The following is a 22,463-nucleotide window of genomic DNA, read 5'->3' on the forward strand; positions in this document are numbered from 1 at the left end:
TAGTTTAGTTTAGAGATACAGCGCTGAAACAGGCCCTTTCGGGCCACCGGGTCCGCGCCGACCAGCGATCCCCGCACATTAACACTATCCCACACCCACTAGGGACAATTTTTACATTTACCAAGCCAATTAACTTACAAACCTGCACGTCTTTGGAGTGTGGGAGGAAACCGAAGATCTCGGAGAAAACCCAGGCAGGTCACGGGGAGAACGTACAAACTCCGTACAGACAGCGCCCGTAGTCGGGATGGAACCCGGGTCTCCGGTGTTGCATTCGCTGTAAGGCGGCAACTCTACCCTAACGGCTCCGCGATGTTAAGGCCGCAGTTCGGACGGAGATACCATATGCATCTCCGTCAAGGAAATAGATTCAAAAGGTTCCCCCCCCCACACCCCCCCTCCCCCACATAAGACAAAACTAAAGATCCACTAAAACATACAAATAAAACAGACTAAAAACAGAGATGAAAGGGATGAGACAGGCTGTTGGCGAGGCTGCCACGAACAGCCCCGCCTGGTGGTCAAACTGCTCTCAATACTGCACATATTTCTTAGCCATGTCAAGTCAAGTCAAGTCAAGTCAAATTTATTTGTCACATACACATACCCGATGTGCAGTGAAATGAAAGTGGCAATGCCTGCGGGTTGTGCACAAAAATAATTACAGTTACAGCATATAAATAAAGTTAATAAGTTACTAAACAGCACAAAAAGTGTCGACAAAAATTTAGTCTCTGGGGTTATCAAAGTTGACAGTCCTGATGGCCTGTGGGAAGAAGCTCCGTCTCATCCTCTCCGTTTTCACAGCGTGACAGCGGAGGCGTTTGCCTGATCGTAGCATCTGGAACAGTCCGTTACTGGGGTGGCAGGGGTCCCTCATGATCTTGCTTGCTCTGGATCTGCACCTCCTGATGTATAGGTCCTGCAGGGGGACGAGTGTAGTTCCCATGGTGCGTTCTGCCGAACGCACTATTCTCTGCAGGGCCATCCTGTCCTGGGCAGAGCTGTTCCCAAACCAGACTGTAATGTTGCTGGACAGGATGCTCTCTACAGCCCCAGAGTAGAAGCAATGGAGGATCCTCAGCGACACTCTGAATTTCCTCAGTTGTCTAAGGTGGTAAAGGCGCTGCTTAGCCTTACCCACCAGTGCGGCAATGTGCGTTGCCCACGTCAGATCCTCTGAGATGCAGACTCCCAAGTATTTGAAATTGCTCACCCTATCCACAATAGACCCATTTATCTCCAGTGGCGTGTACGTCCTTGGATGTTTAGCCCTTCTGAAGTCCACAATCAGCTCCTTTGTTTTAGTGACATTCAAGAGGAGGCTATTGTCCTGACACCAGAGTGCCAGATCAGCCACCTCCTCCCGGTAGGCCTTCTCATCGTTGTTGGAGATCCGGCCCACCACCACAGTGTCATCAGCAAACTTGATGATGGAGTTTGAGCTGAACCTGGCCCTACAGTCATGTGTGTACAGGGAGTACAGTAGGGGGCTAAGGACGCAGCCCTGGGGGGATCCTATGTTCAGGGTGAGGGAGCTAGATGTGTGTTCCCCCATCCTGACCACTTGGGGCCTGGCAGTGAGAAAGTCCAGGACCCAGGCACACAGAGGGGTGCTAAGCCCCAGTTCCAGCAGCTTCTCAACCAGTCTGCTGGGGACTATTGTGTTGAATGCTGAACTAAAGTCAATGAACAGCATCCTCACATTAGCCCCCCTGGCTGTCCAGATGAGAGAGAGCGGTGTGTAGAACCTGGGAGACCGCATCATCCGTGGACCTGTTCGGACGGTATGCGAACTGTAGTGGGTCCATGTTGCGAGGAAGGAGGGCGCAGATGTGCTTCTTGACTAGCCTCTCCAAGCATTTCATGACAACCGAGGTGAGGGCCACCGGTCGGTAGTCATTTAAACACGCTGGAGAGGCATTCTTTGGCACCGGTACAATGATGGATCTTTTGAAGCATGCAGGGACCACGGACTTTGCCAAGGAGAGGTTGAATATTGTGGTGAGCACTGGAGCAAGCTGAGTAGCACAAGACTTTAGTACTCGCCCAGATATACCATCTGGGCCTCCAGCTTTCCTCGTGTTCACACGCGTCAGAGCCCACCTCACCTCATGCTCAGACACCGAGAATGTGTGCACATCCCCGGCGGTGGATCCCCCTCCAGCCTCGCTAGCCAGCGCCCCTTCGGTGCTGTTTTTAGACGGCGAGCTGTCCACATGGCCTTTAAATGATACTAGACGACCCGTTGGGTCCCCGTTGTGGGGCCAGGGGGGAGAGGGAAGGCGAGAGGGAGCCACTCACCACGGCTCCGGGTGGCCATCGCGGCCCCACGTTCGTCCTGCTGGCGGCCATCTTCTTTGACCTTCTCTCTGGCACCGCGCTGCACCAGGGGGCGGGGCAGGCTGGGACGGGTGCCGGACGCGGGCGCGCCACTTATTCTATGGGTGTGTGACCGAAATACAGCCAAAACGGTACACGAGAGCGCAACAATTTGATACTGCACACCGCAGGCGAATGGTGAGTAAGATGGGCATAAAATTGTTGGGCTATCGTGTACCATTTTGACTATGGAACATACATACATACATACATACATACATACATACATACATACATACATACATACATACATACATACATACATACATACATACATACATACATACATACACACATACATACATACACACATACATACATACACACATACGTACATACACGCATACATACATACACGCATACATACATACATGCATACATACACATATACATACATGCATACATACAAACATACATACACACATGCATAAATACATGCATACATACATACATACATACACATACGCATACATACAAACACACATACATACACACGTACATACATACAAACACACATACATACACACATACATACACGCACACATACATACATACACACATACATGCATACATACACACACATACATACATACGTACAAACATACACACACATACATACACACATACATACATACATATATACAAGATGAGACTCTTAGTTATATATAGATTGTACCTGTCTACCGACTGATGTAACAACATGGAAAGTGGTCCATTCGGTCCATCCGGTGCTATCTCTCTGAAAGAAGTCGAACTTTGACACTAGGGTGACCCAACTGGGGACCTTGTCCATCGCCCTGACCCTGGGTCACAAGGGCGCAGGGGTCAGACCGGGGGCAGTGGGGTTGGCGGTGGGTGGGTGGGTGGGTGGCGTTGGCGGTGGGTGGGTGGGGTTGGCGGTGGGTGAGGGAGGGTGCACTGTGATCTGTGACCCTGCCTCATGCTGACCACACTCTCTCCGTCTCTGCTGGCAGCTGCTGCAAGACGTCACCATGCCGACCGTTGTGCCAGAAGCTTTTAAACACATCAGCAAGGAGCAGGGACTTCAAATATGGACCATCGAGGTGAGTAACTGCAGGTGTGTGTACGTGTGTGTGTGCATGAGTGTGAGCTGTATGTGGGTGCGAGCTCTCTTTGTGTGTGAGTGGTGTGTGTGTGTGTGAGTTGTGTGTGTGTGTGAGTGTGTGTGTGTGTGAGTTGTGTGTGTGTATGTATGTGTGTGGTGTGTGTGTGTGTATGTGTGTGTGTGTGTGTGAGTTGTGTGTGTGTGTATGTATGTGTGTGTGTGTGTGTGAGTTGTGTGTGTGTATGTATGTGTGTGTGTGTGTGTAAGTGGTGTGTGTGTATGTGTGTGTGTGTAAGTGGTGTGTGTGTGAGAGTGTGTGTGTGGTGTGTGTTTGTGTGTGAGAGTGTGGGTGTGTGTGAGAGTGTGTGTGTATGTGGGTGTGTGTGAGTGGGTGTGTGTGAGTGAGCAATGTGTGAGTGGTGTGTGCTCGATAAGTGTGAGCGGTGAGTGAGTGTTGTGTGTGCACGGTGTGTGTGAGTGAGCGGTGTGTGTGGGGGGGAGCGGTGTGTGTTAGTGTGAGGTGTGTGAGTGGTGAGTGTGAGCTGTGTGTGTGTGCGAGCAGTGTGAGCACTATGTGTGAGCGGAGTGAGTGTGAGTGAGTTGCGTGAGTGCGAGCAGTGTGTGTGAATGTGAAGTGTGTATGTGTGAGAGACCTGTGTGTGTATCTGTGTGAGCTGTGTGTGTGTGTGCATGTTTCTGAGTGTGAGCTCTTTGAGTGAGCTCTGTGTGTGTGTCTGTGTGTCTATGTGCGTGTTTCTGTGCGAGCTCTGTGTGAGTGTGTGTTTATGCGTGTTTCTGAGTGATCTGTGTGTGTGTGTGTCTATGCGTGTTTCTGAGTGTGAGCTCTGTGTGTGTGTCTATGTGCGTGTTTCTGAGTGTGAGCTGTGTGTGTCTGCGTGTTTCTGAGTGTGTGTATATGTGCGTGTTTCTGAGTGTGTGTATATGTGCGTGTTTCTGAGTGAGCTCTGTGTGTGTCTATGTGCGTGTTTCTGAGTGTGAGCTGTGTGTGTGTGTGTCTGCGTGTTTCTGAGTGTGTGTGTGTCTGCGTGTTTCTGAGTGTCAGCTCTGTGTGTGTGTCTATGCGTGTTTCTGAGTGTGAGCTGTGTGTGTCTGCGTGTTTCTGAGTGTGTGTATGTGCGTGTTTCTGAGTGAGCTCTGTGTGTGTGTCTATGTGTGTGTTTCTGAGTGTGAGCTGTGTGTGTGTGTCTGTGCGTGTTTCTGAGTGTGTATGTGCGTGTTTCTGAGTGTGTGTATGTGCGTGTTTCTGAGTGTGAGCTGTGTGTGTCTGCGTGTTTCTGAGTGTGTGTGTATGTGCGTGTTTCTGAGTGAGCTCTGTGTGTGTGTCTATGTGTGTGTTTCTGAGTGTGAGCTGTGTGTGTGTGCATGTGCGTGTTTCTGAGTAAGCTGTGTGTGTGTGTCTATGTGTGTGTTTCTGAGTGTGTGTGTGTGTCTGCGTGTTTCTGAGTGGGCTGTGTGTGCCTATGTGCTTGTTTCTGAGTGTGAGCTGTGTGTGCGTGTTTCTGAATGTGAGCTGTGTGTGAGCTGTGCGTGTGTGTGTGTCTATGTGTGTGTTTCTGAGTGTGAGCTGTGCGTGTGTGTGTGTCTATGTGCGTGTTTCTGGGTGTGAGCTGTGTGTGTGTTTCTGAGTGAGTTGTGTGTGTGTCTGTGTTTCTGAGTGAGCTGTGTGTGTGTGTGTCTATGCGCCTGTTTCTGAGTGTGAGCTGTGTGTGTCTATGCGCCTGTTTCTGAGTGTGAGCTGTGTGTGTGTGTATGCGCCTGTTTCTGAGTGTGTGTGTGTGTATATGCGCCTGTTTGTGTGTGTGTGTGTGTGTGTGTGTGTGTGTGTGTGTGTGTGTGTGTGTGTGTGTGTGTGTGTGTGTGCGCGCGTGTGGATGTGTGTGTGCTCTGTTGTGTGAATCACCTCTTCACCTGCTCTGTCCTGCTGGGGGAGACCTTCTCCTGACCTCCGTTTTGGAACAGAAGAGGAACAGCACAGGAACAGGCCCTTCGGCCCTCATTGTGTTGAACATGACACCATGTTAAACTAATCTCTGCCGACATGCGGCCTACATCCCTCCGTTCCCTACATATCCATGACCCTATCCAAAAGACACTTAAACGTGACCATTGTACCTGCCTCCACCAGCTCCCCAGTAACGTTCCAGGCACCCACCACCCTCTGTGTAAAACAACTTGCCTACACACATCTCCTTTAAACTTTGCCCCTCTCACCTAATAGCTGTGCTCACTAGTCTTTGACAATTGCATCCTTGGAAATAGCTTCTGCCTGTCCACTCTATCTGGGCCTCTCATGATTCCATGTACGTCTATCATGTCTCCCCTCAACCTCCAACGTTCCAGAGAAAACAATCCAAGTCTGTCCATCCTCTCCCTGTATGTGACACCCTCTGATCCAGGCATCGTTCTGGTGAACCTCCTCTGCCCCCTCTCCAAAGCCCCCACATCCTCCCTGTAATGGGGCGACCACAACTGTATCGTGCCCCATCTGACTTTCACCTCTATTCTAACTGCGACCTTTCATCTTCCCCCTAGCTTGTTTACCAGCTTTCTATCCTTCTCTCCCTCTCAAAACATTGGTGAAACAATAGACAATAGGTGCAGGAGGAGGCCATTCAGCCCTTCGAGCCTGTACGCACCGCCATTCAATGTGATCATGGCTGATCATTCTCAATCAGTACCCCGTTCCTGCCTTCTCCCCATACCCCCTGACTCCGCTATCCTTAAGAGCTCTATCTAGCTCTCTCTTGAATGCATTCAGAGAATTGGCCTCCACTGCCTTCTGAGGCAGAGAATTCCACACCACACTTGCAAAACCGACCCACCCATCTACCTCAATGGAGACCCTCGGACTGTCTTTAATCAGACTTTGCTGGACTCCATCTTGCACACTGCCCACACACTCAAGGGATAGCGGAATCAAGGGGTATGGGGAGAAGGCAGGCACGGGTTACTGATTGTGGATGATCAGCCATGATCACAATGAATGGCGGTGCGTACAGGCTCGAAAGGCCTGCACCTATTTTCTATGTTTCTATGTTTTCTAAAGTCCTACAGACCTTGCATTCCTGACTTGCACTCAATGCCCCGAGCGATGGATGCAAGATACTTACCGCGCGCCTTCTTTACCGCTCGATCTCCGCGTATTTGACGGCCTTTCCCGGTGTGACTGACGCTTATCATTGTATGTGAGGCTTTCTGTTGAATGCTCCCCCCCCCCCTGATGTCTGATGGGTCTCTTGCAGAAAATGGAGCTGGTCCTCGTCCCTCCCCAAGCCTACGGCAGCTTCTTTGAAGGCGACTGTTACCTGATATTGTTCGTAAGTACCTGAAGAAGGGTCTCGACCCGAAACGTCACCCGTTCCTTCTCCCCAGAGATGCTGCCTGACCTGCTGAGTTACTCCAGCATTGTGTGTCTCCCTTCGAACAAACCCGAGGAATGGGAAGCGCTGAAGCCAATGAGGCTAGCTGAGAATGAGGACGTCTTAATCGACACGGACAGGTTGGGCCGAAGGGCCTGTCTCCGTGCTGTGTGACTCCCCAAATACAAGCATATTGTGCTTAATGTTCGGCAGGAGTGGTGCAGGGGCAGAGTTGCTGCCTCACAGCGCCGGAGACCCGGGTTCCATCCCGACTGTCTGTGCGGAGTTTGCACGTTCTCCCCGTGAATTGGAAAGACTGGGCTTGTATTCACTGGATTGGAAAGACTGGGCTTGTGTTCACTGGATTGTGAATACAAGCCCAGTATTTCCAAAGACTGGGCTTATATTCACTGGATTGGAAAGACTGGGCTTGTATTCACTGGATCGGAGACTGGGCTTATATTCATTGGATTGGAAAGACTGGGCTTATATTCATTGGATTGGAAAGACTGGGCTTGTATTCATTGGATTGGAAAGACTGGGCTTGTATTCACTGGATTGGAAAGACTGTGCTTGTATTCACTGGATTAGAAAGACTGGGCTTGTATTCACTGGATTAGAAAGACTGGGCTTGTATTCACTGGATTGGAAAGACTGGGCTTGTATTCACTGGATTGGAAAGACTGGGCTTGCATTCACTGGAGTTTAGAAGGACGAGAGGGAATCTTATAGAAACGTATAAAATTATAAAAGGACTGGACAAGCGAGATAAAGGAAAAATGTTCCCAATGTTGGGGGAGTCCAGAACCAGGGGCCACACAGTCTAAGAATAAAGGGGAGGCCATTTAAAACTGAGGTGAGAAAAAACCCTTTTCACCCAGAGAGTTTGAATTTGTGGAATTCTCTGCCACAGAGGGCAGTGGAGGCCAATTCACTGAATGAATTTAAAAGAGAGTTAGATAGAGCTCTAGGGGCTAGTGGAATCAAGGGATATGGGGAGAAGGCAGGCACAGGTTACTGATTGTGGATGATCAGCAATGATCACAATGAATGGCGGTGCTGCCTCGAAGGGCCGAATGGCCTCCTCCTGCACCAGTTTTCTGTTTATGTGTGTGACCGCGTGGGTTTTCTCCAGATGCTTCGGTTTCCTCCCCCACACCACAAAGATGTGCAGGTTTGTAGTTTAATTGTAAATTGTCGCTGTTGTGTCTGGGATAGTACCAGTGTACAGGTTGATCGCTGGTCTGTGCAGATGGTGGGCCGAAGGGCCTGTTTCCGTGCCGCGTCTGAAGTGTAAACGGTTGGGCAGCATCTGTGGCGAGAGAAAAAGCGTTGGACTGATTGACTGGTAGACAACATGTTTTGTCCCACCGAGACCAGGCCGACCAGCGATCGATCGCCCGTTCACAGTAGTTCAACGTTCTCCCACTTTCTCATCCACTCCCTACACATGAGGGAGCAATTTACAGAGGGCCAATTAACCTACAAACCCGCACGTCTTTAGCATGTGGGAGGAAACCGGAGCACCTGTGCAGCGGTAGAGTTGCTGCCTTACAGCGAATGCAGCGCCGGAGACCCGGGTTCCATCTCGACTACGGGTACTGTCTGTACACAGTTTGTACGTTCTCCCCGTGACCTGCGTGGGTTTTCTCCGAGATCTTCGGTTTCCTCCCACACTCCAAAGACGTGCAGAATTGTAGGTTAATTGGCTTAATTGTAAAAATTGTCCCTAGTGGGTGTAGGATAGTGTTAATGTGCGGGGATCGCTGGTCGGCGCGGACCCGGTGGGCCGAAGGGCCTGTTTCCGCACTGTATCTCTAAACTAAACAAACACGGTCACAGAGAGAACACACAGAGACACACACACACACACACAGACTGCACCCGTGGTCAGGATCGATCCGGTGTCCCTGGCACTGTGAGGCAGTGACTCTACCAGCTGGCGCTACCTATTACCCTGCGCTTCCCTGTGTCTACATTTTTAAACATCTCCTGGAGTCATGGTGTCGGGGGGCATGCCCCATCTAAGGTGGTCACATCAGCCTGTGTTTGGCCCATATCACTCTCAGCCTAAACTCAAACGTGAATCTAAAGAGGGTCTTTAGGGCAAACGTGGAACTGGTTAAAAAGCTAGGGAGGGGGAGGGCGAGCAAGGGTTGGGGGAGGGGTGGGGAGTGTTAGTAGAAGTTACATAAAGTTGGAAAATTGTAATAGTTCACCACTATGTAATGTTGCCAACTGTCCCGTATTAGCCGGGACATCCCGTATATTGGGCTAAATTGGTTTGTCCCATACAGGACCGCCCTTGTCCCGTATTAGGCTTAGGGGGCACTGTAGGCCCAGGGGGCGCTGTAGGCCCGGACACTGTAGGCCCAGGGGGCGCTGTAGGCCCAGGGGGCGCTGTAGGCCCAGGGGGCGCTGTAGGCCCGGGAACTGTAGGCCCGGACACTGTAGGCCCAGGGGGCACTGTAGGCCCAGACACTGAATGCCCAGGGGGCGCTGTAGGCCCGGACACTGTAGGCCCAGGGGGCACTGTAGGCCCGGATAGTGTGGGCCCAGGGGGCGCTGTAGGCCCGGACATTGTAGGCCCAGGGGGCGCTGTAGGCCCGGATAGTGTAGGCCCCGGGGGCGCTGTAGGCCCGGATAGTGTAGGCCCAGGGGGCGCTGTAGGCCCGGACATTGAAGGCCCAGGGGGCGCTGTAGGCCCGGACAGTGTAGGCCCAGGGGGCGCTGTAGGCCCGGACACTGCAGGTCCGGGGGCCGCTGTAGGCCCGGATAGGGTAGGCTAACGGAGTGTGTTCCGGGAGCGGGGCCGAGTGTGTTCGCTGAATGGAGGTTGCGTAGCAACCCGCCTCCCGGCCCGGGCGGCCGCTATTGGTGGAGCGGGAGCACGTGGCCGCTGGCTGGGTGAGGTCACGTGGGGCGCGGGGCGGTGATGTCACCTTTTGTCCCTTATTTGGGAGTGAGAAAGTTGGCACCCCTAGGTCACAGGGAGAACGTCCAAACTCCACATAGACAGCAGCTGCAGTCAGGATCGAACCCGGGTATCTGGCGCTGCAAGATTGTAAATGAGTAGGAGTAGAATCAGGCCATTCGGCCCATCAGGTCTACTCTGCCGTTCAATCATGGCCGATCTATCTCTCCCACCCAACCCAGTTCTCCTATCTTCTCCCCTCAACCCCCGACACACGAACTGCACCCTGTAAGGCAGCAACTCTACTGCTGTGTCCCGTCCACCCCCCCACTTAAACTTAATCTTCGTTTGTTCACCCGCACAGATCAACAATACAGCGTACGGGAGTTCTCAGGCCATCCATTTCTGGATCGGGAGCGAGTCGACGCAGGATGAGCAGGGCGCCGTGGCAATGTACGTCACCCAGCTGGATGACCACCTGGGCGGTGGTCCCACCCAGTACCGTGAGACCCAGGGGCACGAGTCTCCAGAGTTCAAGAGCTACTTCAAGTCTGGCGTGCTGTGAGTATCTTCACGGCACTTTGTGTTCACTGTAGTAGAGTTGAGATTATTGTCCCGTGTACCGACGTACAGTGAAAAGCTTTTGCCGCACGCTATCCAGCCAGCGCAAAGACGATAGATTCGAGATACAGCGCGGAAACAGGCCCTTCGGCCCACCGGGTCCGCACCGCCCAGCGATCCCCGCACATTAACACTATCCTACACCCACGAGGGACAATTTATACATTTGCCCAGTCAATTAACGTACAAACCTGCACGTCTTTGGAGTGTGGGAGGAAACCGAAGATCTCGGAGAAAACCCACGCAGGTCACGGGGAGAACGTACAAACTCCGTACAGACAGCACCCGTAATCGGGATGGAACCCGGGTCTCCGGCGCTGCATTCGCTGTAAGGCGGCAACTCTACCGCTGTGCCACCGTGGCCGAGCCTTTACCAAGGATCGCAAGCGTGCCCGCCTCCAGACCGCTCTCTCTGCCGACACTCCTCGACTCGACCCCCCGCAGGCCCGAGGCTCCACCACTGACCCCCGCCTCCACCGCTGGCCCCCGCCACCTGCCCCAACACCGCGAGGCCGAGATTGCCGCTACGAGGTGGAGCACCAACATCTGCCGTCTCTCCGACCCTCACCCCCTTCCCGGCCGATCCCAGGCCCGGACCCCCGAACCACCGCGCCCGCCAACCCTCACCCCCTTCCCGGGGCTGCCGATGCTGCTGCCGCCGACCTGTGTCTCTACTCCAGCCCTCTCCTAGAGACTCCACCGACCCTTGCCTAGGGGTGCCAACTATCTCACTCCCAAATACAGGACAAGGTGATGCCCCACGTGACCTCCCCCAGCCAGCGGCCACGTGCTCCCGCTCTACCAATGGTGGCCGCCTGGGCCGGGAGGCGGGTTGCTACGCAACCTCCGTTAGGCGGCGCCCGGGCCTCCGGGCCTACACTGTCTGGGAGCTAAGATGTCGGAAACCTAACGTGTCGGGTCTTAAACTGTCGGGCCCTACAGTGTCCGGGCCTACAGTGTCCGGGCCTACAGTGCTCGGGCCTACACTGTCTGGGCCTGCACTGTCCGGGCCTACAGCGTCCAGGCCTACAGCGCCTCCCGGGCCTAATACGGGACAAGGGTGGTCCCGTACGGGACAAACCCATTGAGCCGCAAGTACGGGATGTCCCGGCTAATACAGGTGGCAACCCTACCCTGCCCCCACATCAACCAGTCCCGGGTCGGCCACGACGTGGAGCTTTTCTTCCGTCCACTCCACCTCTGTGCCTTTCTCTATTTGAAGGAGTCCTCAGCACTCATGATGACCCCTTCTCCCGTCTCCAGCGGGACCCCACCTCTTGGACTCCCCAGATTGATCATCTACCCTCTCTAGACCTCTTTATTTCTAACTGCAGGCGTGACATCAACTGTCTCAGGTTTTCCACTCCCCTCACCTCCTCTACCCTCACCCCCTCTGAACGTACAGCCCTCTGCTCACTCTGCAGCAACCCCGACATTTTCATCGAGCGAGGAGCAGTGGTGGCAGTCTGGCGTGCTGACCTCTACCGGGCTGAGGCCAGGCGACAACTCTCAGACACCTCCTCCTACTTATCCTTGGACCATGACCCCACCGACGAGCACCAGGCCTTAATCTCAAACACCATTACTGATTTCATCACCCCTGGCTGTCTGCCTTCCACAGCCTCCAACCTTATCGTTCCCCAGCCCCGCACGGCCCGTATTTACCTTCTCCCCAAAATCCACAAACACGACTGCCCTGCAGACCTATTTCAAGCTTCCTTCTGTACCTTCTGCCGTACAGGAGCAGGGAGAAGGAGGAATGGCCAGGGGTGGGACAGAGACCAGCTTTTGATTATAGCCACACAATGCTGGACTAACTCAGCGGGTCAGGCAGCATCTGCGGAGAGAAGGAACAGGTGACGTTTCGGTTCGAGACCCTTCTTCAGGCTGGGTGTTAACCACACAGTCCCTTCCTACACGTCTTTGACGATGTCTTTAAAACTGAGGTGAGAAGAAACTTATTCACCCAGAGAGTTGTGAATTTGTGGAATTCTCTGCCACAGAGGGCAGTGGAGGCCGATTCACTGGATGAATTTAAAAGAGAGTTAGATAGAGCTCATGGGGCTAGCGGAATCAAGGGGTATGGGGAGAAGGCAGGCACGGGTTACTGATTGTGGATGATCAGCCATGATCACAATGAATGGCAGTGCTGGCTCGAAGGGCCAAATGGCCTCCTCCAGCACCTGTTTTCTATGTTTCTATGTGGGCAGCTTTTCGTGAGGCAGCGTGAAGTGTGGATGGAGTCGATGGTGGGGTGATGGGGTGGGGTGGGGAAAGGTTAGCATGTTGCGCGTTGATCATTTGGCGTCGGTAACCTTGACGACCCTGCATTTTCCCCCCTCTCTCGGACAGGTACAAGAAGGGAGGAGTGGCCTCGGGTTTCAAGCACGTGGAGACCAACGCGTACAATATCCGGCGCTTGCTGCACGTGAAGGGGAAGAAGAACGTGTCGGCAAAGGAGGTGGGGAAGAGTGGCGTGTCGTGCGGGGGGGGGGGGCTAACCCAAGATAAAGGAGGTGAGGTGGCCGTAAAGTCCTGGGATGGTGATCACTGATCACGTAGGCCTAGGCTGACCGAGTGAAGGTGTTCAGCGGTCCCCAACCCTAGGGTTGCCAACTATCTCACTCCCAAATAAGGGACAATAGGTGACGTCACCACCCCACGCCCCACGTGACCTCACCCAGCCAACGGCCACGTGCTCCCGCTCCACCAATGGCGGCCGGGAAGCGGGTTGCTACGCAACCTCCGTTAGGCGGCGCCCAGGGCTCCTGATGTAGAGTGTCCGGACCAACAGCGGCCCCCAGGCCTACAGTGTCCGAGGGCCTACAGTGTCCGGGCCTACATTGTCCGGGGGCCTACAGTGTCCGGGCCTACAGTGTCCGAGGGCCTACAGTGTCCGGGCCTACATTGTCCGGGGGCCTACAGTGTCCGGGCCTACAGTGTTCGGGCCTTCTCTCCTGGTGCTCCCGGTTTCCTCCCACACTTTAAAAGATGTGCAGTTTTGTAGGTTAATTGGCTTTGTTAAAATTGTAAATCATTCCTGGTGTGTGGGATAGTGTTAGTGTGTGTGGGGATCGCTGGTCGTTGTGGACTCGGAGGGCTGAAGGGCCTGTTTCCGCGCTGTATCTCTAAACTGTTGGGCGGGGGTTAAAGGGGCCTGTTTCTCTCCCTGTATCTGTAAACTGTTGGGTGGGGGTTGAGGGGCCTGTATCTCTAATCTGCAACATGGATTGTGTACTCGAGACGCTGACTGACGAGGGGCATTGTACCAAGACCGTCCTTCATCACCCTGTTGTCCTGTTTGCAGGTGGAGCTGTCGTGGGACAATTTCAACCGGGGCGACGTTTTCCTGCTGGACTTGGGCAAGGTCATTGTCCAATGGAACGCACCGCGGAGCAACAAGACCGAGAGGCTAAAGGTCAGTGCAGCGTAGGTTCACCAGGTTCATGGCGGGACTGTCATATGTTGAAAGACTGGAGCGACTAGGCTTGTATACACTGGAATTTAGAAGGATGGGAGGAGATCTTATCGAAACGTATAAGATTATTAAGGGGTTGGACACGTTATTAGAGGCAGGAAACATGTTCCCAATGTTGGGGGAGTCCAGAACAAGGGGCCACAGTTTAAGAATAAGGGGTAGGCCATTTAGAACGGAGATGAGGAAAAACCTTTTTCAGTCAGAGAGTTGTGAATCTGTGGAATTCTCTGCCTCAGAAGGCAGTGGAGGCCAATTCTCTGAATGTATTCAAGAGAGAGCTAGATAGAGCTCTTAAGGATAGCGGAGTCAGGGGGTATGGGGAGAAGGCAGGAACGGGGTACTGATTGAGAATGATCAGCCATGATCACATTGAATGGTGGTGCTGGCTCGAAGGGCCGAATGGCCTCCTCCTGCACCTATTGTCTATTGGCGGGCGGGGTGGTGGGGGGAGAGGTTAAAGGTCAGACAGGCGGGGGTGGTGGGGGGAGGGGCGGCAGTTTAGCAAAGGGCCCTCTTAACCCGGCACCCCTCACACCGTTCATCCTCAAGTTCCTGTCTACCCTAACCTGATCCCCAATTTTTACAATATGTGTTGGCCACAGACAAGCGCAGGAGGCTAGATGAATGCAGCATGGTGGGGGTTGGGTGATGGGACAGGGGATGCATGGAAGCGGAGACGAGGCACCTCTTTGGGTGGGGGGAGGACTAGGGTTGCCAACTGTCCCGTATTAGCCAGGACATCCCGTATTTTGGGCTAAATTGGTTTGTCCCGTAGGGGACCACCCTTGTCCCGTATTAGGCCTGGCAGGCGCTGCAGGCCTGGACGCTGTAGTCCCCGACACTGTAGGCCCGGACGCTGTAGGCCTGGACACTAGGCCCGGACAGTGTAGGCCCGACAGTGTAGGCCCGGACAGTGTAGGCCCAGACACTAGGCTCGTAAAGTGTAGGCCTGGACAGTGTAGGCCCAGACACTGTAGGCTCAGACACTAGGCCCGGACGGTGTAGTCCCGCACGCTGTAGGCCCGGACACTGTAGGCCCGGACACTAGGCCCGGACAGTGTAGGCCTGGACAGTGTAGGCCCAGACGCTGTAGGCCCGGACTCTGTAGGCCCGGACGCTGTAGGCCCGGACAGTGTAGTCGCGCACGCTGTAGGCCCGGGGGCCGCTGTAGGCACGGGTTACTGATTGAGAATGATCAGCCATGATCACAATGAATGGCGGTGCTGGCTCGAAGGGCCAAATGGCCTCCTCCTGCTTCGATGTTGCTATGTTTCTATGGGACAGGTCACAGATGACTGTGTTGACACCAGCCTCTCTCACCTCTCCCTTGTGCCCACCCACAGGCCCTAATTCTGGCCAAGGACATCAGGGACCGTGAGCGTGGAGGGCGGGCACAGGTCGGCATCGTGGAGGGAGACGAGGAGGACCAGTACCCGGAGCTGATGAAGATCATGACCACCATGCTGGGGGAGCGCAGGGGCGAGCTGAAGGAGGCCGAGCCTGACCAGAGGGCCGACCAGCTGCAGAAATCCAACATCAGGCTCTATCAGTAGGTCACCGGCGAACCAGGAGCCCCTCCCCCCCACTGCCCCCCCCCTCACCCTGACCACACAATCAAAGACTTGTCCCCCTTCTGCCCGCTCCCGTCCGCAGAAGGTACAGAAGCTTGAAAGTGCGCACCACCAGACTCAGGAACGGCTTCTTCCCCTCTGTTGTCAGGCTTCTCAACGGCCCTTCTACAAAGTAGGGCACTATCCGATTAGGGGTTGCCAACTATCTCACTCCCAAATAAGGGACAAGGTGACGTCACCGCCCCGCGCCCCACGTGACCTTACCCAGCCAGCGGCCACGTGCTCCCGCTCCACCAATGGCGGGAAATGGATAGGTGACGTTTCAGGTCGGGACCCTTCTTCAGACTCAGAAGAAATCTAAAGAATGGGCTTTACCGGAAACATCACCTATCCATGTTCTCCACAGATGCTGCCTGACCCGCTGAGTTACTCCAGCACTCTGTGAAACGTCACCTATCCATGTTCTCCACAGATGCTGCCTGACCCGCTGAGTTACTCCAGCACTCTGTGTTTTTTGCCCCAGATTCCAGCATCTGCAGTTCCTTGTGTCTTAAATCGTTATGTCCAATGGATCAAACTCATGGAAATGCCACGTGGAATAGGCCCTTCGGCCCATCAAATCTACTCTGACCATATGCCACCCACTGACGCCAATCCTACATTAATACCTTTCCCATCAGCTTCCATCCCCACAATCATCCCACATCCTGAACACAGGGGAACTTACCAAAGTCAATTACCCCACAAACCCGCACGTCTCTGAGATGTGGGAGGAACCCGGGGCACCTGGAGAAAGCCCACGTGGTCACAGGGAGAACGTGCAAACTCCACACACACGTAGACAGCATCCGTGATCAGGATGGAACCCGGGTCTCTGGCACTGCCAGGCAGCGGTTTTACCCGCTGCGCATCCGTGCCTTCCCCATAATGGCAGTGGGGAGAACCTTCGGTCGGGAGAGAGAGTTTAGTTTAGAGATACAGCGTGGAAACAGGCTCTTCAGCCCACCGGGTCCGCGCCGACCAGCGATCCTCGCACATTAACACTATCCTACACCCACTAAGGACAATTTTTACATTTACCAAGCCAATTAACCTACAAACCTGCACGTCTTTGGAGTGTGGGAGGAAACCGAAGATCTTGGAGAAAACCCACGCAGGTCACGGGGAGAACGTACAAACTCCATACAGACGGCGCCCGTAGTCAGGATGGAACCCGGGTCTCCGGCGCTGCATTCGCTGTAAGGCGGCAACTCTACCGCTGCGCCACCGTGACTGCCCTTAATAAAACCAGATGTAATTTTGGGTTGATCGTGTCTGTCTCCGCGTTCTCACTGATTATTCATCCCGATGTGTTTCTCTTTCCAGCGTTTCTGACAGCACGGGAAGTCTAATGGTGCAGGAAGTAGCCACACGTCCTCTGACCCAGGATCTGCTGAAGCACGAGGTGAGTGGGCCGGGATTGCCAGCGTGTGGGCCCGGCTCGAATACGAGCCCACGTCGGCACAGGCCCAGGACAACTGCCCCCAATCCTGGGACCCTATTGCCCGTTCCCGATCCACGTCTCCCGCCAGTTATTGCCCACCCTGCATCCAACATGACCATTCCCAATTACCATCCAACTAGGGTTTCCAACTGCCTCACTCCCAAACAAGGGACAAGGTGACATCACCGCCCCGCGCCCCACGTGACCTCACCCAGCCAGCGACCACGTGCTCCCGCTCCAACAATGGCGGCCGCCCGGGCCGGGAGGCGGGTTGTTACGCAACCTCCGTTAGGCGGCGCACGGGCCTACAGTGCCCGGACCTACAATGGCCCCCGGGCCTACAGTGTCGAGGCCTACAGTTTCCGGGCCTACAGTGGCCCCCGGTCCTATAGTGTTCGGGCCTACAGTGCCCGGGCCCTACAGCGTCCGGGCCTACAGCGTCCGGGCCTACAGCGCCCCCTGGGCCTAATATGGGACAAGGGTGGTCCCGTACGGGACAAACCAATTTAGTCCAAAATACGGGATGTCCCGTCTAAAACGGGACAGTTGGCAACCCTACATCGAACTAGTCCTAATCCTGGATCCCCCATGCCCGTCCCTGATCCAGCTCTCCACCATTTTATTTCCCATCCTGGATCCAAGTTGACCATTCTCACGATTCCTAATCCTGGATCCTCAGTGTCCAGTCCTGATCCCGGTCTCCACCTAATTATTTCCCGTGTGATCATTCCCAGTTCCCATCCGAGTATTCCTTATCCCTTGTTTAGTTTAGTTTGGTCCATATCCCTCCAAACCTGTCCTATCCATGTACCTGTCCAACTGTTTCTTAAACGTTGGGATAGTCCCAGCCTCAACTACCTCCTCTGGCAGCTTGTTCCATACACCCACCACCCTCTGTGTGAAAAAGTCACCCCTCGGATTCCTATTAAATCTTTTCCCCTTCACCTTGAACCTATGTCCTCAGGTCCTCGATTCCCCTACTCTGGGTAAAAGACTCTGTGCATCTACCCGATCTATTCCTCTCATGATTTTGAACACCTCTATAAGATCTCCCCTCATCCTCCTGCGCTCCATGGAATAGAGACCCAGCCTGCTCAACCTCTCCCCTCGTAAATCTTTTCTGAACCCTTTCTAGCTTGTTAATATCTTTCCCATAACATGGTGCCCAGAACTGAACACAATACTCTAAATGCGATCTCATACAACTGCAACATGACCTCCCAACTTGTATGCTCAATCCTCTGACTGATGAAAGCCTTTTTGACCACCTTATCTACAGTTATCAGGCTTCTGAATAGTCCATAAGCTAGGCTACTGTCCGATTCACCTCTTCCCCATTGCGGACATTGGACTTTGTCTGTGGAACTGGTGCGATACAACGCTGAGAACTACATTCTGCACTCCGTATCTTCCCCTTTGCTCCACCTGTTGTACTTGAGTTTGAACTGATTGCATCTACGTATGGTATATGTGATTGGTTTGGACAGCATGCAATACAAAGCCTTTCACTGTTCCTCAGTACACGTAACAATAATAAATCTAAACCTGAAATAAGTAAATGGGTGGTTGACAAGCTAGATGCAGGAAAAATGTTCCCAATGTTGGGGGAGTCCAGAACCAGGGGCCGCAGTCCAAGAATAAAGGGGAGGCCATTTAAAACTGAGGTGAGAAGAAACATTTTCAGCCAGTGAGTTGTGAATTTGTGGAATTCTCTGCCACAGAGGGCAGTGGAGGCCGATTCACTGAATGAATTTAAGAGAGAGTTAGATAGAGCTCTAGGGGCTAGTGGGATCAAGGGATATGGGGAGAAGGCAGGCACGGGTTACTGATTGTGGATGATCAGCCATGATCACAATGAATGGCGGTGCTGGCTCGAAGGGCCAAATGGCCTCCTCCTGCACCTATTTTCTATGTTTGGCGTGGACTCGATGGACTGGATTGGAGGGATATGGGCCACACACGGGCACATGGGACTAGGTTGGATGGGACAGGGATGGGTTGGGCCGAAGGGCCTGTTCTGGCGTCCCCCTCGATGGCCACGTGGGTTGTGAGGGGGATGTGCGTGGAATATCACGGACCGTGCGACAGTGTTCTTGTCTCTCTCCGCAGGACTGCTACATCTTGGACCAGGGTGGAGTCACCATCTTCATGTGGAAGGGGAAGAATGCCAACAAAGATGAGAAACGAGCAGGATTGAACAGGGCCTTGGTTAGTACCTGAATCAAATGTCCCCGCACTGAGCAGTGGGAAGGTGACCAAGGAATGGCCAATCGTCAATGTGCGGGAAAGAACTACAGACGCTGCTTTACACCGACGATAGGCCAACAAAATGCTGGAGTAACTCAGTGGGACAGGCATAGGGGTTGCCAACCGTCCCGTATTAGCCGGGACATCCCGTATTTTGGGCTAAATTGGTTTGTCCCGTACGGGACTGCCCTCGTCCTGTATTAGGCCCGGGGGCCGCTGTAGGCCCAGACACTGTAGGACGGGACACTGTAGGCCCGGACAGTGTAGGCCCGGACAGTGTAGGCCCGGACAGTGTAGGCCCGGACAGTGTAGGCCCGGACAGTGTAGGCCCGGACACTGTAGGCCCGGACACTGTAGGCCCGGACACTGTAGGCCCGGACACTGTAGACCCGGACCGTGTAGGCCCGGACACTGTAGGCCCGGACCGTGTAGGCCGGGACACTGTAGGTACAGGGTGTCCAAAGATGGGGATGGTGGGTGTGAAGTGCAGCCAGAAGGCAAGGAGCAGCCCCTTTAGATATTGGAACAGGGGCTGCAACCTCACACACTCCATGTACACGTGGTACACAGACTCACACACTCCATGTACACGTGGTACACAGACTCACACACTCCATGTACACGTGGAACACACACACTCCGTGTACACGTGGAACACATACACTCCGTGTACACGTGGTACACAGACTCACACACTCCATGTACACGTGGTACACACACTCCATGTACACGTGGAACACAGACTCACACACTCCGTGTACACGTGGAACACAGACTCACACACTCCGTGTACACGTGGAACACAGACTCACACACTCCGTGTACACGTGGTACACAGACTCACACTCCATGTACACGTGGAACACACACACTCCATGTACACGTGGAACACACACACTCCATGTACACGTGGAACACAGACTCACACACTCCATGTACACGTGGTACACAGACTCACACACTCCATGTACACGTGGTACACAGACTCGCACACCGTTCCCTCCACTCCAGGCCCCAATGGAAACTCTGACATCTTGGTGGGCCAAACCCGGACAGGACCTGCAGTCTAAGGCAGACCCCGGGAGAGTGTTGCAGAACACAGAGATCCCGAATACAAGACCCTTGGACAGGTGTATTCACAGAAAAGGTTCATTTTGGATCAGGACCCTTTCTTATAGAAACGTATAAAATTCTAAAAGGACTGGACAAGCTAGATGCAGGAAAAATGTTCCCAATGTTGGGGGAGTCCAGAACCAGGGGCCACAGTCTAAGAATAAAGGGGAGGCCATTTAAAACTGAGGTGAGAAGAAACTTTTTTACCCAGAGAGATGTGAATTTGTGGAATTCTCTGCCACCGAAGGCAGTGGAGGCCAATTCACTGGATGAATTTAATACAGAGTTAGATAGAGCTCTAGGGGCTAGTGGAATCAAGGGATATGGGGAGAAGGCAGGCACGGGTTATTGATTGGGAATGATCAGCCATGATCACAATGAATGGCGGTGCTGGCTCGAAGGTCCGAATGGCCTCCTCCTGCACCTATTTTCTATGTTTTAGATTGGCCCATTGAGTTCCTCCAGCATTTTGCCTGATGCTCAAGATTCCAGCAACTGCAGTCTTTAATTTGTTTTTAGACTTTTAGAGATTTAGTGTAGAATCGAGCCCTCCTGCTCACTATCACTATCCTACGCACTATCACTATCCTGCTCACTATCACTATCCTACACACTAGCAACCATTTACAATTTTACCAACGCCAATTAACGTAGAAACTTGCACGTCTTTGGAGTGTGGGGGGAAACCCAGACTGGCTGTTGCAGTTGGAGAAGACGTTGGTGAGGCCGCATTTAGACCATCGTGTTCAGTTCTGGGCACCATGTTATAGGAAAGATGTTATCAAGCTTGAAAGTGTGCAGAAAAGATTTACAAGGATGTTATAACATATAATGATGTTGCCAGGACTAGAGGGCGTGAGCTACAGGGAGAGGTTGAGTAGGCTGGGACTCTATTCCATGGAGCGCAGGAGGATGAGGGGAGATCTTATAGAGGTGTACAAAATCATGAGAGGAATTGATCGGGTAGATGCACAGAGTCTCTTGCCCAGAGTTGGGGAATGTAGGACCAGAGGACATAGGTTGGATGAAAGGATTAAAAGTACCATTAGCAAATTTGCAGATGATACAAATCTGGGTGGTAGTGTGAACTGTGAGGAAGATGCTATGAGGTTGCAGGGTGACTTGGACAGGTTGTGTGAGTGGGCGGATGCATGGCAGATGCAGTTTAATGTGGATAAGTGTGAGGTTATCCACTTTGGTGGTAAGAATAGGAAGGCAGATTATTATCTGAATGGTGTCAAGTTAGGAAAAGGGGACGTACAACGAGATCTGGGTGTCCTAGTGAATCGGTCACTGAAAGGAAGCATGCAGGTACAGCAGGCAGTGAAGAAAGCCAATGGAATGTTGGCCTTCATAACAAGAGGAGTTGAGTATAGGAGTAAAGAGGTCCTTCTGCAGTTGTACAGGGCCCTAGTGAGACTGCACCTGGAGTACTGTGTGCAGTTTTGGTCTCCAAATTTGAGGAAGGATATTCATGCTATTGAGGGCGTGCAGCGTAGGTTCACTAGGTTAATTCCCGGAATGGCGGGGACTGTCATATGTTGAAAGACTGGAGCGACTAGGCTTGTATACACTGGAATTTAGAAGGATGAGAGGAGATCTTATCGAAGATTATTAAGGGGTTGGACACGTTAGAGGCAGGAATGTTAGGGGAGTCCAGAACCAGGGGCCACAGTTTAAGAATAAGGGGTAGGTCATTTAGAACGGAGATGAGGAAAAACATTTTTCAGTCAGAGAGTTGTGAATCTGTGGAATTCTCTGCCTCAGAAGGCAGTGGAGGCCAATTCGCTGAATGCACTCAAGAGAGAGCTGGATAGAGCTCTTAAGGATAGCGGAGTCAGGGGGTATGGGGAGAAGGCAGGAACGGGGTACTGATTGAGAATGATCAGCCATGATCACATTGAATGGCGGTGTTGGCTCGAAGGGCTGAATGGCCTCCTCCTGCACCTATTGACTATTGGAGATGCTAGGTTTTCATTAGGATGGGGATCAAAGGTTATGGGGACAAGGCAGGGGGATGAGGTTGAGAGGGAAAGATTTGTGGGCGGCACGGTGGCGCAGCGGTAGAGTTGCTGCCTTACAGCGAATGCAGCGCCAGAAACCTGGGTTCCATCCCGACTACGGGCGCCGTCTGTATGGAGTTTGTACGTTCTCCCCGTGACCTGCATAGGTTTTCTCCGAGATCTTCGGTTTCCTCCCACACTCCAA

General features: G+C 53.1%; 1 protein-coding gene across 1 annotated transcript in view; it reads left to right on the plus strand.

Annotated features, from left to right (window-relative positions):
* vill (villin-like) overlaps positions 1–22,463 on the plus strand; it is a 32,580-nt gene that overhangs the window by 2,418 nt on the left and 7,699 nt on the right. The window contains 8 exon segments of the mRNA XM_078424213.1: positions 3,357–3,446; positions 6,712–6,786; positions 10,107–10,303; positions 12,716–12,824; positions 13,671–13,781; positions 15,185–15,390; positions 16,778–16,856; positions 19,005–19,103. Of these exon segments, the coding sequence (XP_078280339.1) occupies positions 3,375–3,446; positions 6,712–6,786; positions 10,107–10,303; positions 12,716–12,824; positions 13,671–13,781; positions 15,185–15,390; positions 16,778–16,856; positions 19,005–19,103 (948 nt within the window). The 5' untranslated portion in view covers positions 3,357–3,374.

This window comes from Rhinoraja longicauda, chromosome 2, assembly GCF_053455715.1.
Source record: "Rhinoraja longicauda isolate Sanriku21f chromosome 2, sRhiLon1.1, whole genome shotgun sequence".
NCBI classification, from domain to species: domain Eukaryota; kingdom Metazoa; phylum Chordata; class Chondrichthyes; order Rajiformes; family Arhynchobatidae; genus Rhinoraja; species Rhinoraja longicauda.